General features: G+C 38.9%; 1 protein-coding gene across 1 annotated transcript; it reads left to right on the top strand.

The window, feature by feature from the left end:
• Window positions 1-12,140: 12,140 nt before the first annotated feature.
• Window positions 12,141-15,981, top strand: LOC120746471 (frizzled-7-A-like). Its single transcript, XM_040051883.1, has one exon. It carries the CDS (start codon window positions 12,591-12,593, stop codon window positions 14,250-14,252), a length of 1,662 nt encoding a protein of 553 aa, XP_039907817.1. The 5' UTR covers window positions 12,141-12,590; the 3' UTR covers window positions 14,253-15,981.
• The last annotated feature ends 1,809 nt before the right edge of the window (window positions 15,982-17,790 follow it).

The raw sequence follows: 17,790 nt of genomic DNA, 5'->3' as shown, positions 1-17,790 counted from the left end.
AACAAAAGTTAAAGATCATGGAAAACAAACAAGAAAGAACAAAAACAAACTCAAGTGTATAAAAATGGGCTCAAATTAATAATACATTTTTGAAAGATACTTTGATTTTTAAAATATTTAAAATGACTAACATTAAGAAATAAAAATGAACGAGGATTTCAGTGTCATAATTCAGAACATTCAAATGCATAAGTAGCTGAATTACAGATGATTTCCTGCGAAGCAACTTTCAGATTAAACACTGTGAAACACACACTGACTACATGTTAATTAAAATACATTTTGGATTTATTTGGTGAATAAAACAAATTATCAGTTCATCACTGAATGTCCTGATATCCCCTTTATCATTTAACAGTTAAAAAAAAAAGTAGAAAAGAATTAATGCTAACAACTTGTATCCATCATTAATAATTCATCTTTCTTGTTACTCTTCGCCCCAGCTTTCCTGTGCTTTAATTCGACTAAATGCATTTACATCCAGAGAGATTTAAAAAATATATTTACTGATGCATTCATTCATTTCCTTCCATTATTAAACACTGAGCTCACAGGAGGAGGTAAGCAACAACTTACATCTGCAAACAAACCCTATTCAGAAGCTGCTGGCATGATGGATAAAATGTAAATAACAACAATGAATTCCAAATTTCTTAAACCAATATTTTATCCACACAACACAGAAAACATATAAAATGTTTAAAATAAGACATTTTACAATTTCATGAAAATATTTAGCTGATGGCATCAGCATGTCTCAAAAAAACTTGTGTTGCTGTTTGGAAAACTAAGTGGTTGAAAAAACATTTCGCAGCTAATTAGGTGATAAGTCTGTAAAGTTGGACAAAGATTCACCAATCTGCAAAAATCCAGAAACACCACTGTCCTCTGTTAAATCATTTTATGGAATGTTCAAACATACTTAATAATAATTATATATATAAAAAGATTATAATAAAAAAAAGGACGACTTGATTTTTCACTAAGTACAATGATAAATAAAGAAATGGTCTGATGACTCTTCAGGCTCAACAAATCCAATAAACACTAACAGTAGCATCCTTAGTGGGACTATTTTCATACAACATAATGAAGTTAGCCAGTAATAAGTTAACACACGCTCTTGGAAGAAACACAAGCTTATCCTTCAGTTATTTGCAGCTTATATTAAAGTGTTTCACCCCAGACCATGAGAAAAGTCTTTGAGAAGAAAAGTTAAAACAGTGAATAATGTTAAAGAGGATATATGTTGTTCTCATTATTTCTATTAGTGGATTGGTGGAATGCAAAGAAATGCATTTATAATGACATTTATGAAAAAGCCCTGATACAAATGAGTCTTTACCGATCATTTAAAGGAAGGCACTAATGAGGTGAGCTTGCAGTTTAATTTCACATTCCAGGAGCTCTGATAGTAAACACTAATCACCTGTTATCTTTGAGCCTGAACACGGGACAGTTAACAGGTGGCTGACGATCTGCCCGAGAGTCTGAGGCTTGGTATGGGAACCGCAGTTTGAGTATATACATGTAATCTGGGGCTAGGCTGCAAGGGCTGGTGTCCTGCAGGTTTTAGATGTGTCCTTGATCTAACACAGCTGATTTAAATGGCTAAATTACCTCCTCAACATGTCTTGAAGTTCTCCAGAGGCCTGGTAATGACCTAATCATTTGATTTAGCTGTGTTGACCCAGGGTGATATCTAAAACCTAAAACAGTACACCAGCACTTAAGGCCTGGAGTTGCCCACCCCTGCTGTAAATGAATGAATGAAAACATGTACCCTCACCTGTGTGTTGATTGTGCCCTCAAGATTTTACAAGCATATTTTGAATGACCAAACAGGTTCAACAGAGGCTTGATGCATTTCTGAACTACTGCACAGAACTTGTGTTTTATATGAGTTTAATTTTAAAGAAATAACACACATCCATTCATTAATATCAGTAGACAGTTTGCAAGGTTGGAGAGGTTTGTTGAATGTGTGGATTGTGAAATAGAGCCATGTGTCATCAGCATAGCAATGGCATGAAATGTTATTTTTCTATAAAATGCGGCCACATATATAAAAAAAAAAAAAAGACATCACTAATAGAAGCAAAACATTCTAACTGGTAAGCCATCCCAGATATAGAAAACCAGTACTGTAACATCTTCATCGAGATTTTATGGTCTATTGTACCAAAGGCTGTACTTCAGTCAAGTAGCACAATAACAGAACACCAGTAGTATCAATTCAGTATCATTGGTTACCCTAAAAAGCACAGTCTCAATGTTAGCGAATTCTATACACATTTATTCTTGTGTTGCTATCATCGTTTGTTTATTTGTTTCTAAGGTTTGATAGGAAATATTCAAATGTAGAGAAAAATCTTTAAAAACAAGATTTACAGTTTAGCTTTGTTAGTCAATGGTGCCTTTTTTTCTCAAAAAGAAAAACTTTGTTTTCAACTTTTTGGGTATTTGACAGATTTTGCAGAATTTGTGTTTTCCTTTTTTCTTTTTTCGTTTGCCATCTTTGTTTAACATTTATAGATCAAAGAATTTAAATTAACATTTTTGTTCACAGCAACAAAGAAAAAGTTTTATGAAACTTTTTCTGTTGACCTGTTTTGATCGAGTTCATATGTAAATGTAGGATTAGTAGTCAACAGAAAAACACTTTAACTGTTCTGACTGACAGGATGTCAGATGTACATTTCCTACTGACGTCTGATTGATTGGCAAGATAAAAGAGAAAGAAGAAGGTGTTTGTGCATATTTAACTCTGTTTGTGTTTTTGGACATTTGATGAGAGAAATCTGACTAATCCCATCATTAATAAATCAAAATGCTAAGCAGCCTTTGATATCAAGCCTCTGAAGACAAGTACCCTGGCAAGTTTCACTTGTGTTGTTTTTCTTTGTTTTCTCCTGATAAACTTTCTGTTTAAGTTTGTGGTGTTCTCCAATTTTCGCTCGCTGCTAATATGAAGTACTGGATTTTTGTGCCATACATGAAAGATCATAAAGGCAGATTTGTTTTTTTGTTTTTTTGTTTTGGTTTGGTTTTTTTAATATGGTGAGCTGCTTTGTTGAACAAACATGGACTTATAAAAAATATTTAAACTAAACATTAATGTTATGTTTAATTGATATTTAAAAGCAAAAAGCATTGAGCTTGCCCTTGCTATAGTGACACTATGTGTTTCTTTTCTCTTTTTTTGTACTTTTTTTTTATCATTAGATAATACCAAAATTTAGAATTGTTAACATTTGCATCACCACATAAACAGAATATTAATGTCCATGGTAAATTAATAGAAACTAAGAAGCTAAAAGTAAAAGAAATACTAGCTAATAGCTTTGCTGCATTACTGCTTGTTTTTAGAAGCAAATATACTCTTCAATAAAACAATATTGCTAGTTAGCTGATTTTATTAAATGAAACAGCTGCTTGGCAGAGTAGTTATCTTAAAAAAAATCTGAGTTAGCTGCATTTAAATCACATAATCAGCTCTGCTTGTTTTTTTCAATTATGAATCATTTTTATATTCTGATGTGACTACTATTCTTTGAAATACGCTGTATTAATTTCTTTAGATTTTGTGCACATTGAAGTTGTTATTATTTTGCATTGATGACAATGATACCCAGATTTCAAGCAGATGTAGATTAATTCTTTGATTGTATCTTCACTGTTTCACTCAAACATGATGAAAATCACCTGAACACTGCAGTTTACCAGCTATTTGTGTTTTATTGACTCTTAATTACTGTCATGTGTCTTTTTTGTTTTACACATGCAACTCATTTTACATTTTCTTGGAAGGTATATTTATTTTAGTTTTGTTACCTTTCCTTTTCTTTGTCATTCTCTGACAATTTATAATTAAAGTTTAGTAACAATCTGGACTCTAAGCTTGTTGTGATGGCAGCAAACATCATGTGTGTCTCATCAGACTTTATTTAATCATTTTTAGATTAGATTAGATCAGACTGGGTCTTATTCACAGGGGCAGCAGCCATGTGTTGTCACTGTAAGCAGTTAGCTGAAGTGTCTGTTTAAATCAGATCACATGAAGGTTTTTAGAAACATGACCAACAAGATGAGGACAGGTTTACAGTCAACACGTTTTACACATGCTTTGTATGAATAATATCAAAGTTTGCTGCATTTATTTTGAAGGAATCACAGATTAAAATAATTACAGAGAGCTCATATCTTTATCAAATTTAATGTTGTTCTTTTTATTTCATATTTTAAGGACTTACTGTTGAAATTTTTCTTTGCTGTATTTCATTATTTTCCATTGTTGTTCTAATTTTTTATATCTTTTTTAAAATGTATTTATTTGCAAGGGTACCTAGACCCGGTTCGTAGAGTACGCTTGGGGAGTGTGATCGTGTGTACAGCATCTCTTTATGTCTGTCTCCACGTTGGTTGAGTGTGGAGTAAGTGCATATGAGAGCATGAGGGTGGGAATGGATGTTTGTATCTGTGTGTGCCTGTATGTCTGTGTCTATATATCAGGTTGGGTGTCAGACGTCACCTCTCTGGGGACATCTCAGGCCCTCCAAGGTTTGGAGGCCTATCTCCCCCCACCACCACTTCCCCTGCCAGTGGCGGACTCCCTCAGACATCGGTGCGTTGGTGGTTCTTTGTGTCTGGGGATGGGCGTCCAGGTACACACCGGCTCACTCCTTGGCGGCCGCTTATCGGGGCCTGGAGCCTGGGGCTCGCTCGGGCCACTTCGGAGGTGGGGTGCCCCCAGCCTCTCGGCCTGGGGCTCGGTCACTCAGGCACAGCTGGCTGCCGGCGGAGCTCACGGGCGCGTCACTGCAACTCCCCCTGGCTTCTGCTCCGCGGCTGCTCAGTGACCCCTCATCTGGGACTCTCCTCAGCTCTTTCTGGGACAGTGGCGCGGCTGCCCCTCGGTTGGTCTTCCTTGGTCTCTTGTGTTCTGGGGGCCTCTGGATGTCTGGAGTTTTGATCTCCTCCATACCTGCTTCATGTCCTGGAGGACGGGGCTGTGACCCCCCCACACCCTCTAGCAGATCATTACATGAAGGAACCTTTTAAAAAAAAAAACAAGCGCGTCCATGCTCACAGGTGTACACACGGGTGCTCACACACACAAACTACACTCTTTTTGGCTCTTACCTCAAAGCACACTGTGTTCTGTTGATCTTCTGTGCTGCACAATAATGTTTAATATTTAGTATTTACTGTCATATTCCCATATATCATTGTGATGTTGTTTATTCTATTACTCTTGTTCTCTTCTGCTTGTTTTCTTTTTTCTTTCTCAGCAGGTGATCCAGGTGATTGATATATGCATTTTTTTTTCTGCTCATTCTGTTGGTTTTTGTTTTTTGCCCTTCTCCCCCGTCCCTCTTCTCAGGTGTTTCTCTTTCCCTCTTTCTTTCTCCCCTTCTTTCCCCCAGTCAAGTCTGTCCCGTATTCAGTAAGTGAAAATAAAATAAACAATAAAAGGTGAATCAAATGGACCATTACGGCAAGGCTGGGATGGTCAATTTGGTAAAGTAAATCCGTTGGGCATCTTTCTTTGCCTTTAGACAACAATTCTGATGGCAAAAGAGCCAAACGGGACAGGCAAAAAAAATATATATATATTTATTTGAGTTTTTCTCATTAAAAGTTTTCACTAATTTCTATTTTAAAAAAAGTGGACACACATTAGTGACCTTGTAACAAGTCAGTCCAAATAGTTTCTGACAACCATGTTTGTTGACTGAATAATTAAAGAAAAGATTTTCATTTTTCAGTCCTGTCTGTTTTTTGTGACATTTACCATGTACAGGTTGTGGTTAATGAACTTACTGATATAGGTCTAAGGACTGAAGGTCCAGTAAATATTCCAAACTTGATTGGTGATTTTCATGTTTTAAAAATAACTCTTGTCCACGAGGAACATTAAAACTAATCAGTTTCAGTGTGACTGTGTGTCTGCAGTTTGATTTATAGTATACAGACACACACGCCGTGACCTTTAACCTGCACTGACCTCCAGGGCTCAGCTGCTTGGTCTCTTAATGGACTGAGGCGTCAACAATAGTCCATTTATAGACAAGTCAAAGAAAAAGAAGAAAATGCTGTTGGATTAGCAGCAACTATGGACTCATTAATATTTATGAAGATTCAAATCTTAAGGATTTATTTAAGATCACTGGGTGATTTAGGATTTAAATATTTAAAAGCAAATAAAAGTAGCAAATAAAAATTAAAACTGGGGTGTGTTAGCGCAAACAGTGCACTGAACATGAAGGTAGGGTTTTATCCTGTGTGATTCTTGCTCTAGTACCCTCAATGAAACAAAGGAAATAAGGTTTCCACTTTTCTTCACGGTTTCTATCCTTTTGTCTTTCTCTCTCCATGGTTCCTGCAGTTTATCAAGCTCAAAGTAAACTTAGTTTGTTTCAATAAACCTTTGAACTCACGTTCTGGGTTTGAATTCTATGTAAAAACACTAAATCAAGCTACACTCTGAAGCTGTTAGAAAAAGTAGGTGCTTTTTAAGACTACTAGTTTATTGTCAAACATTTTAACATATGTCAGGTTACCATCTGCCCATCAGTGAAAAACATTGTAAGTTAAGAAGTCAAGCCTGTCAGAGGTCCCTTGTGATCTGGTGGTTAGGATTTGGTGCTCTCACTGCCGTGTCCCGGGTTTGATTCCCAGATTTTACATACTTTCCTTAGGGATTAATAAAGTATCCTGATTAAATTCACAGAGAGAACAGTCATAGACTGTATAGAAGCATCAAACAGACACAGATACCTGCAAATTACCGTAGTGTTAACCTACAAATAAGATTCCAGAGTTTCACTCACCAAAACTGGAGCTCAGACATTAAGGACAGCAGTTAATCTCATAGCAACAACATTATTGGTCAGATTATTGCATTAAAAAGGCTTCAACAACACAAACACAGTCCTGAGTTCAGCTCAGGGACTCCAATAAGCTCAGGCGAAGCCTAGAAGACAGCTAGCAGCTCCAGCCGCCTGTGTCACCATCCACCTGTCAGTCATAAAGCAAACTTTTAAAAAGAGGGGTCAAGTTCCCCATGTACAGTTGTTATGTAGCAGACCATAAACAGGATTATTTTGTGAGTCTCTGGGGACGGACTCACTGCTCGAGCCTGCGGTGGATTTTAGAGGAACAGCAGCTTTTGGAGGTTCAGTGTTGGCTATTTTGTACTTCTGCTGCCACAGAGTGTTAGCTGTATTTAAGTGGCTGTATCTGAATTTTTATATCCCACACTGTGATGCACTATAGTATTATTCTGAGCCCGTTGATGACCAGATTCTGTTTTGTCTTTATTTTAAGAAAAAACCTGAACCCTCAGCCTGTGTCTCTGCCTTTGAGATCTGAACCTTGTTTCTCATTCAGAGTCTAAACTGAGTTTCAAGGGTTAAATCCTCTGAATCAAACTTTCCCCTTTGTCCTCTTCCCATTCTGTCCTTCTTCATCTTCGCCACTCTGACCTGTGGGCGGAGCTCTTTTGTCCCCACCATCCCAGAGTGCTTCTGGGCCCCCCTCTAGGCAGCTTGTCATGTTAATGTGTATGAATGGGATGGTAATAGGATGTTAATATCTTCTGCTCTTTAACATAGCTTCCACTGTGAAGAAATCCCCCCCCTGGACCCCGGGGACCCCCTTCACATGGTGGCTTTTCATCAGTAAAGGCTCCCTGGTCTCACTAAAGGAGGGGGGCAGAAATAAAGAAGGCGAGCTTGAGAGTGGATCAGGTGAATTTGAGAGCGTAGTGCAACGCTGTGAACGTCGGACAGTTTTCACTTTGTTGCATCAGTAAAAACAGAGCAGGAGGAGGAGGGGGGAGGGGGTGAACACACTGCAGTCCTTCAGCTTAGACTCAGACACACAAACAAAAAAAAGACATACAGATGATAAAGTCTGAAAATTTCTCAGGAACCAAACAAATCTGACAGTTTGAAAATAAAGACTCCAGCTTCCTCACAGGAGAGCTGAGCTGTGTCACTGCTCTGTGTTAATAAAGCTTTATAAATGTGTATTGAGTTAAACTCACACAGGGATCCGGGAAATGCTTAGTTAATTAGCCTTAATTATTCAGCTGTAGCAGTAAGCTCAGTCAGATACTTTCACAGTGTTATTAATTACAGTGTTTTGGCTCTGTTTTAAGATGACATCTGTATTCCTACATAAACAGAAGCAGATGAACAATGGATTTCTCTGGGCCGCGATGTACAAAAAACAAAAAACAAAAGGTGGGGAATACAGCTGCTTTAAGAATCTGGATCTTGTTGATTTTTATCAGTTAAACACAAAGGTTTCATCCGAAGTCATTCATTCTCACAGCTCCCTGTACAGACTGATCAGGACTACAGAACTACTTTATAATATACTGTCAAATAAAATTTGAATTTTGTAATAATATTCACTTTGCTGCTGCTTGTGTTGTTGTGCACTGCTCTCCGTCCTCTCTTCAGTGCAAAGCATGATGGGATGCAGAGTCTGGGTGGTGGTCACAAGTTGCACGTTACTTTTTAATGAGGCAATTTAAAATACTGTGAGTGCACTGTACCAGTGACAACAGAGATTATAATAATACTGTCCTTATAGTCAAACAACACAACAGCACTGAGCAGTGAGTGATTTTTAACTGTGTTAAACCCGTGATGTGGGTACATGGTCACTGTAGACCCATCTTAAGCCCACTCTGTACCTCATGCATGTAGAAATCTCACTGCACAGCCCACAGTAACTCTGATTGGCTGGCTCAATACATTAGCTTCCTGCTACTTTTTACGCTGCCATATTTTAACCAAGGGGAGCACAAAAGATTTACTGATTATGTGAACTTGTGATTCATATTTTGGGTGTAAAAAAAGACCTGGCACACACCGAGGAATTCATTTCTGACTGTTTTTCTGACTATTTGTAGTTGCTCTGCCAGAGGACTGAGAAATTCCTGCTCTTGGTCCTTGAGACTGCTCTTTCCCCACCAGAGGTTAACAAACTAATCTCTCCTGTCCTCAAACAGGCTAAACTTTATTAATATAGTAAATCATTTCCAGCCTTACTGTGCTCACACACATTCATACATGCTTTTAAACTACTATACAGAGCTTTCCTCTCACACACACATTCACATGTGTTACTTTAAGTCTGTATTGTGTGTTTAACCTCTTCATTTTTCTCTGCTATTCCAGATTTATCTTCTTTTGTAAAAAGACTTATCCACACAGTTCATACTGATTTGTCCGATGACACCACGTGAACATACAGGGAAAACCTCGGGTTAACCTACAGCCTGGTTTTTAGGATTTTTTATTAGGTGTTCGTACCTGGTACCAGGTACCAGGTACTTTTTAATACCTGCTTGGCCTTGCCTCAAAGTCGTCTATTGTTGTGTTGTGTTTGACATCATACAGATGGCGTCACAGGACTTTGGATGTTGCTATAATATACCCCACACATATTAGGCGGTACTCAATTGTAAGGCAAAATGACCAAAACTGAGTAGAGTTGAGTCAAGTTGGAACTGGTCAAAAGAAGCATTAATGAGTAACAAGCTTCGTGTGACCGCTTATCATGATTTGCAATGTTAGTGTCAGTGAATCCAGCAACAGAAAGATACTCTGCGTAGCTGAACTCGCTTCATTGTGCAGGGCTCAGCTGTCTTTCAATGAACAAGGGTGAAAGCGATGTGAGCTGGACAGACTGTCAGCAAAGGAGGAAAAACAAAGACAGGAAGTAAAGCTGACAGCGGTGTCAGAGAGCCCAAAGATTACAAAATTTTAAAAAAAATGAGAACAGAAATGATTTAAAATCTAAATAAGAAAAATCCCAAACCGCAATAAGACTTGAAAAATAAATTTTTAAATTTCAGTTAGGGCTTTAATCACCACACCAACTATGCTATTTTTGAGATCAAAGTCCACAACACTATGACTAGTGCACCATTGCTTTTTAAAGTGAGTCTCTGGTGCTCACTTTAAAACACTTTTGGTTTTCTAGCGTTTAAATCCAATGATCCTATGTAAGAATCAAAACAGCAACTTCCCACAGCTGGAGAAACTCTGTGAAGTCAACTATGGATGAAGCCCAGCAGCAGCAGTACCCCCCCCTAACACCACCACCACCTTGTGTGATGTTTGATGGGAGGAGGAGTCAAGTGTGATGCCCTGAGCTCTTAATGCGTCCATCGTTCCTCCCGCTGAGCCGCTGCATCTGCATTTGTGTCTGATGCAACTGTTGCACGAGCTGGTTTACACGATCAACATGTTGACAGAGAGACGAGAAGCAGACGAGTAAAGTTCAGTGTGATGAAGGTCAAACAGATGCGGAGGAGATAAAAACACCATTTTACAGCTTTTCTATCGTCTTCATGTTTTTGTGTTTCCTATAACAGGTGTGGTTTAATTTGAAGGATCACAATGACACGAAGAAAACGATCAAAATAAGAGTAAAGGACAATTAAATAAGCAGTAATGTCAAGAAAAATATGGAAGTACTAATAAATCTTTCACTGAATAATCACAATATTTACAGTTTTTGACAGAAAGTTGCTTTTCACTAATTCTTTATTCTAAGAGGAAATTAAATTGTAGTGTTTCATTTTAAATAAAAATTTAAAAAGACATAGTACATTGTCTTGTGTTGTAATTGTCTGCCATATTCTTATGTCACACGTCTGCTTTTTAGCTCCACATCACATTTTGTCAGTTCCTGCCTTTTTCTTTTTTCCTGTCTTTAACGGTCTTCATGATGGATTTCAGGGAACCTGACAGGAAACACTTATCACTCCAATAAAAAACAAAATACAACAAAACATTAGTGATAAACAAATGTTTCAGTGATGGTATTTCTTGAGTTCCAAAAGGTTCACGAGTCCATAAACACACTAAATATCTGATGGTAGGACAAACATTCTCTTGACAAAGAGTTTCAGTCATGCAGAGTCAAAGAAGGAGGAAGTCTGATATCAAGATGTTTGTTTTTCTCAACATGTTGGAAACTTAAATCATTTTATTAGTGTGGTAAGGGTTTGAGCTACTTTTAAGGTCGTGTCCTTTGTGTTTCCACCCAGATGCAGCAGAAATGTGTGAGATGTTTGAACATGCAGGAAGTTTTGGTGAAATCTTATGCAGACATCTGCTGAGATTTCTGATCTGTCCAGGTGGTTATAAAGGAAAACACATGAGATTATGACCAGTTGACACAAGCGCATTTAAAAAAGTTTTTTTTCTCGAGAAGCAGAAAATAAGACAGAATTGAGTCACCTATTTACAAACCAGACAAATGGAACAGAAGATGAAAAGTTTGTTGTTGAAGGATGTCTCAGAGTTCATGCATCTGTTAAACTGAAAAGAAAAAATGAATGTAGGGAATAAAGAGTCTAACTTTAGTGTAATTGTGTTTGTTTCACAGCTGTGGTTCAATCAGGTTCAAAGGAAACTTTATTCGTCTCTGAGGAGAAGCAGCTGATAGACACATGATAGATAAGATTCAATAAGAACATAATGAATGTGCAGAATGATCACTTCCAAAGATATTTTTGTGATTTCTTTTAATGACCGAAGCCAGACTTCCACTCTTGTTCTATTTGTAGATATTCACTCATTGATGTTATATTTTAAAGTTTTTGTTGCAATTTTTTGCTTCACTCCTTTAATTTTAAGGCTATAAAATAAACAAATAAATAAATAAAATATATAAAAATAAAAATAAATAAATATTTATTTTGTAAATACTTTGTATTTGTTACATTTTCTCTATCAGGATTATGTTATACTTCTGTTTTCAGTTTGCTTTGACTGAAAACCACTCAAGTTTTTATATGTGCTAAATGAATGAGTATAATAGAAAGGTTTTATTTGGTTAGGAAACAATTTGCCATCAGTAATCTGCACATAAAATGAAGCAAGAAGTACTGAGCACTTACACTATTTCCACCTGACTTTGAATGCACAGGAGGATTTCTTCTTTATTTCATTGAAATAAACAGAAACAGTTAAACTCTGCAGGATTCCTACACTCGCTTTCCTTTAGCAACGCCCCGCCCCCTTTCAGCAGCAGTGACCAATCAGTCAGGAGACTCCTGAAAAAACAAAGTGTGTGATTGGAGCAGAGGAGGCTGGTTTCAAGGAACCCCCTCTCACTCTGCTCTTTTGCTGGGGAAGCGGGGAGAGGGAGGGGTGCCTGAAAACCATCAGAAACAGACAGAGTGTGAAGGGTCCTGCAGACTGAGGAGAAAGAATAGAGGTCTGGCAACTTCACAGACAGACGGACAAGCTGTGGATTTACTGATAAACTTAACTGCAGTCCAGACTACTTGATCCACATTGGACTGTGGGTGACTCTCAGGGAGAGTTTTACTTCTTCATTGTGTGAGAGAAAGGACTTTTCTTTGAGATATGACTCTGAAAGGATTCATAAGCAGACCATCACCTTTTCCTAAGAGAGGACTATACTTTGAAATACTTTGAATAAATATTTTTTTCTAACATTAGTTGAATAATAAAGGGGTCTTTGCACTGTGTTTGCAACCTTTATTAAAACCTTTTAAAAGTTGATCAAACTTTTTTGGAGTTGGATCTGCTGTCATGGCTTTGGGGGGACACTGCTCCTTTTGCTGGTGGGTTTGGGGATTCACTCTGGTATATCTCTTCCAGCCTTGCAACAGTCAGCATGATCGAGGAATTTCCATCCCTGAGCATGGCTTCTGCCAGCCCATCTCCATCCCCCTGTGCACTGACATTGCCTACAACCAGACCATCATGCCCAACCTGCTGGGGCACACCACCCAGGAGGACGCCGGGCTCGAGGTGCACCAATTTTATCCTCTGGTCAAAGTCCAATGCTCCTTGGACCTTAAGTTCTTCCTGTGCTCCATGTACGCACCGGTCTGCACCGTTCTAGACCAGGCAATCCCTCCCTGCAGATCTCTGTGTGAGCGGGCTCGGCAGGGCTGCGAGGCACTCATGAACAAATTTGGATTCCAGTGGCCTGAGAGACTGCGCTGTGAGAACTTTCCCATCCATGGGGCAGGAGAGATCTGCGTCGGTCAAAACACCACCGAAACCGAGGGCCCCATCTCGGACCCCACCCCAAGTCTTTCTGAGCTTGTGACCTTTCCTCCATACATTTGGGGCAACCAGCCTTTCTTCTGCCCCCTGCAGCTCCAGGTGCCCTCCTTCCTGAATTATCACTTCCTCGGAGTGAAGGACTGTGGCTCCCCCTGTGAGCCCTCCAAACCCAATGGGTTGATGTATTTCCAAGAGGATGAGCTAAAGTTTGGGCGGCTCTGGGTTGGAACCTGGTCTATTCTATGTTGTGTCAGCACCCTTTTCACTGTCCTCACCTATCTGGTGGACATGAAGCGGTTCCGATACCCAGAGAGACCAATCATCTTCCTGTCAGGCTGCTATTTCATGGTGGCGGTGGCGTACAGCGCTGGCTTCCTGCTGGAGGACCAAGTAGTGTGTGTGGATAGGTTTAAAGAGGATGGCTACAAGCTGGTGGCTCAAGGCACCAAGAAGGAGGGTTGCACCATCCTGTTCATGATCCTCTACTTCTTTGGCATGGCGAGCTCTGTGTGGTGGGTGGTCCTTTCTCTCACTTGGTTCCTGTCTGCTGGGATGAAATGGGGTCACGAGGCTATCGAAGCAAACTCGCAGTACTTCCACCTGGCAGCCTGGGCGGTGCCAGCGGTGAAGACCATCACCATCCTGGCTACGGGACAGGTGGACGGTGACCTGCTCACTGGTGTCTGCTACGTGGGGATCTACAGCGTGGATGCACTGCGTGGTTTCGTGCTGGCGCCTCTGTTTGTCTACCTCTTCATCGGAACTTCTTTCCTGCTGGCTGGCTTTGTATCACTCTTCCGTATCCGCACCATCATGAAGCACGACGGCACAAAGACCGAGAAGCTCGAAAAGTTGATGGTGCGAATTGGTGTGTTTAGCGTGCTGTACACAGTGCCTGCCACCATTGTCATCGCCTGCCATTTCTATGAGCAGGCCTTCAGATCGCAGTGGGAGGTAACCTGGCACATGCAGACCTGCAAGCACTTTGCTGTGCCATGCCCAGCATCAAACTTTGCATCAAACACGCCAGACTTCACCGTCTTTATGATCAAGTACTTGATGACCCTTATTGTGGGCATAACATCAGGGTTCTGGATCTGGTCAGGGAAAACTCTACAGTCGTGGCGTCGTTTTTATCAAAGACTGATCAATAGCAGCCAGGGAGAAACCACCGTGTAGTACCGAAGAAATTAAAAACCTCTAACAGCCTGAGGTTGATGGACTACTTGAGGTAAAGGAGACATTAGTTTAGTGCTCAGTGGATCTTTGAGTGTTTTGGATCTCAGTGTACATACATGTAAGAAACTGTGTCATAAAATAGAAAAAAACTTCCTGAAAATCTGACGTCCACTTCATCTTTTTAACTTTTCAGACTCAAACTGGATTATCAGCCTCTGAAAAACTCAGTGACCTTTTTATTTCATGGGTCTGCCATGGATCTGGAAGTTTCCTGTTCTCTCTCTCTCATTTTTTTAGAAGAAGGAAACAAACGAAGCAAAAAACAAAACAAAGCAAAACACCACTTTGATCTATGGATAAACCTGATTCATTTGTCCAAATCTTAAGATGTGTTTTGTCCTCCCAAAAGATCCAAAAGCCTTAAATTCATATTAAATATTTCATTTTTGTTCAAAGATACTGGCAACAATTTCCTCCAAATTTCCCTGTAACTGATTTCATGATTAATAGATTCATTAATTAGTTATGGATGGTTTAGTCTATAAACAATTGCTTTGTCTTGTTTGGTTTGCCGGTGGTTGATCTGGACCTTCATTTCATTGCATATATCGTTACAAGTAAAAGTGTTGCATTCAAAAGCCTCCTTAGATAAAAGCCAAGGATGGACTCCAACTGTTCTACATCAATGATGATGTGGTTGGTTTTTTTTTTTTGTTATTGTTGTTTTTTTTAATATGCTATTTATTTCCCTATTTTGTTCAAAGAAAGCTTTACTATATTAACATTGTAGAAACATGAAATAGGTTGTCGGAATAACAACAAAATTACAAATGAGAGTGGTAAAATTCATAGAAATTTAAATTCAGTCCAATTATAAACTCAGCAGTTATAAGAACAGCAGAATAAACATAAAAAAGTTTTTTTTTTGTCATTTTGATTTTTCTTTCTGTAACAGTGGTGTCATGTGATGTCGCCTTCTCTAAAACACAAACTCTCCCCGTCAGGCTGTGGCAGGGTTAGTTCAGCGAGATGACAGGAAGACCAAGTTTTAACAACAAAATCAGTAAAACTGAATCTTTGGAAACAGCCTTGCACCAAAACTTTTTTAATTGAAAATTATAGATGCATGATATTGGGATATGGGGGTTGATAATTAAATAAATGTTTTATACTTATTATGTTTATAACACAATAAAACTGCGTGGAGGGGCAGACTAAAGCAAAAACAGAATAATAATATAAAAATTCAGGGAATGTGGCTGAATTCTAGACCACTGTTCATGGAAACTAATAGAAGGCTAACCGGTATGTGTTGATTGTGGCTGTCACAATATCAGAATATCACTACATCATTTATTCCATGTTTTTGGCAACTAAATAAAACTTAAAGAGCAATTATTTGGATTCAATGTAAGTTCCTGGCATGATATTAGTGTTGTATTTTCTGCCATCATTATCAGTATATAGCAACAGCCAAGAGTGTGAAGTTCAACTGTGATCCTTATTATTAATGCAGACATTTTGGACTCATCAGTCTGTCTCAATACTGCATTTTGAAAGTCTGTTATAATATATAATATAATATACAGGCATAATTTTTAATGACACTATTTAAAGACTTATACTATTTTCGTTATCTATAGCAGGCATTTTAAAATATTTTTGTGTAATTAATCATCCATCCATTCGCTTATCCTTATCAGGGTCGCGGGGGGCGCTGGAGCCTATCCCAGCTGTCATAGGGCGAGAGGCGGGGTACACCCTGGACAGGTCGCCAGTCTGTCGCAGGGCTAACACATAGGGACAGACAACCATTCACACTCACATTCACTCGCACATTCACACCTAGTGGCAATTTGGATTATCCAATTAACCTATCCCCACAAGCTGCATGTCTTTGGACAGTGGGAGGAAGCCGGAGTACCCGGAGAGAACCCACGCAAACACGGGGAGAACATGCAAACTCCACACAGAAAGACCCCGGCCTGATGGTGGAATTGAACTCAGGACCTTCTTGCTGTGCGGCAACAGTGCTAACCACCGTGCCACCATGCTGCCGTGCTGCTGCTATAATTAATCATGATTTTAATAATTTTATGCTAAAACGAATCTCTCTTAATTTGGACATTAGGTTAGGACATCATGGCTTCAGTAAATCATGATTAGTGACCCATGGTGCACTGTGAAACGTCACATTATAGTAATTAGATGTGTAGAAGTTACAGTCATAGGAAAGCCTTTAATAAAGTGTTAATAAAACAGACCTATAATTCACAGAGCTCTCCAGTCACCTCACCAAATTCACAGCAGAAAACATTTTTACCATTAAAAATGTCTCCACAGCACTTAGTTCACATGAAATTTAAAAACAGGAGTTTCAGAGCACAATAATTATCACCTGCAACTATGTTTTTGCAGTTTGCTGTAACTCTCATAGAAACTCTGTCCTGTCTGATTTGTAATTCATTCATCAAATCGCTGCTATTTTATTTGACCTTCAGCCCATCAGAAAACATATCAGAACCAATGGCTTAAAAGTATTTATTTTTACAGGTTGACTGTTTCACAGTTTTGAGACATCAGCAGCAAAAAGCTACATCCACAATTTTTCTCTCTGAGGAATTTTGATGTCCAGGGCGAGAAGTGAGAGAATATCATAAATGTAACTGAGTTCAGCATTATTTAAGGCTTAAGATAAAAGTCAAAGTATTTTAAAATCAGCATTATAAGAGGCTGGATGTGGTGGTTCAGGAAAGTGTTTATAACAGTGTCATGTTTATAAATGTATTTATGTTTAACAAGCATCATGTTTGTATTTCTGTGAGGTTACCTGTCTTCAGCTCGTAGAGTTTTTCAGAATAAATTGCTCAAGTTTGTAACTTCTGAAAAGAACTCATTGATACATGAAATTCCATCCATCCAGCTATGAATCCATCCATTTTCTTCTCCTCTTCCCCGGGTTGCGGGGGCAGCAGTCTAAGCAGAGAAGCTCAGACTTCCCTCTCTCCGACCACCTCCTCCAGCATGTCCGGGCGTTCCTAGACCAGCCAAGATAATCTCTTCAGTGCATCCTGAGTCTACCCCAGGGCCTCCTCCCGGTGTTAGATGCCCGATCCATCTTAACTGGCTCCTTTCATGAAATGATTCTGAATAATCATAGAAAATCTAAGTGTCATGGTCGATTTGCTTTTGTTAAAATTTAAACATTTCTCTGAAACCAGAAAGCAGAGTTCAGTCTTTTTCTTACATGACAGAAAGAAGAGCCGAAGATTATGCTGAACACAGCAATGAACCATTAAGTTACACTATCAGACATCAAAGTACTCATCACTTCATACATAAAAGTAAGTAAAAGCACAGAAGGAACTAAACTCTTTCACTGGGAAGGAATCTGACTATCCCTTGAAGGTAACTTGTCTCCATCTAGTGCTAAAAACATGAAATTAATTTTCACCCAAAGGTTGAAAATACAACTCTTGAAATTCAGCAGCATTCACACTGACATAACAAGGTTAAACAAAGAAAGATGACAGAGAAA

Source organism: Simochromis diagramma, unplaced genomic scaffold, assembly GCF_900408965.1.
Source record: "Simochromis diagramma unplaced genomic scaffold, fSimDia1.1 OVJJ01000386.1, whole genome shotgun sequence".
NCBI classification, from domain to species: domain Eukaryota; kingdom Metazoa; phylum Chordata; class Actinopteri; order Cichliformes; family Cichlidae; genus Simochromis; species Simochromis diagramma.
The sequence above is the reverse complement of the archived record's forward strand: the minus strand, read 5'-3'. Positions and strand labels throughout refer to the sequence as shown.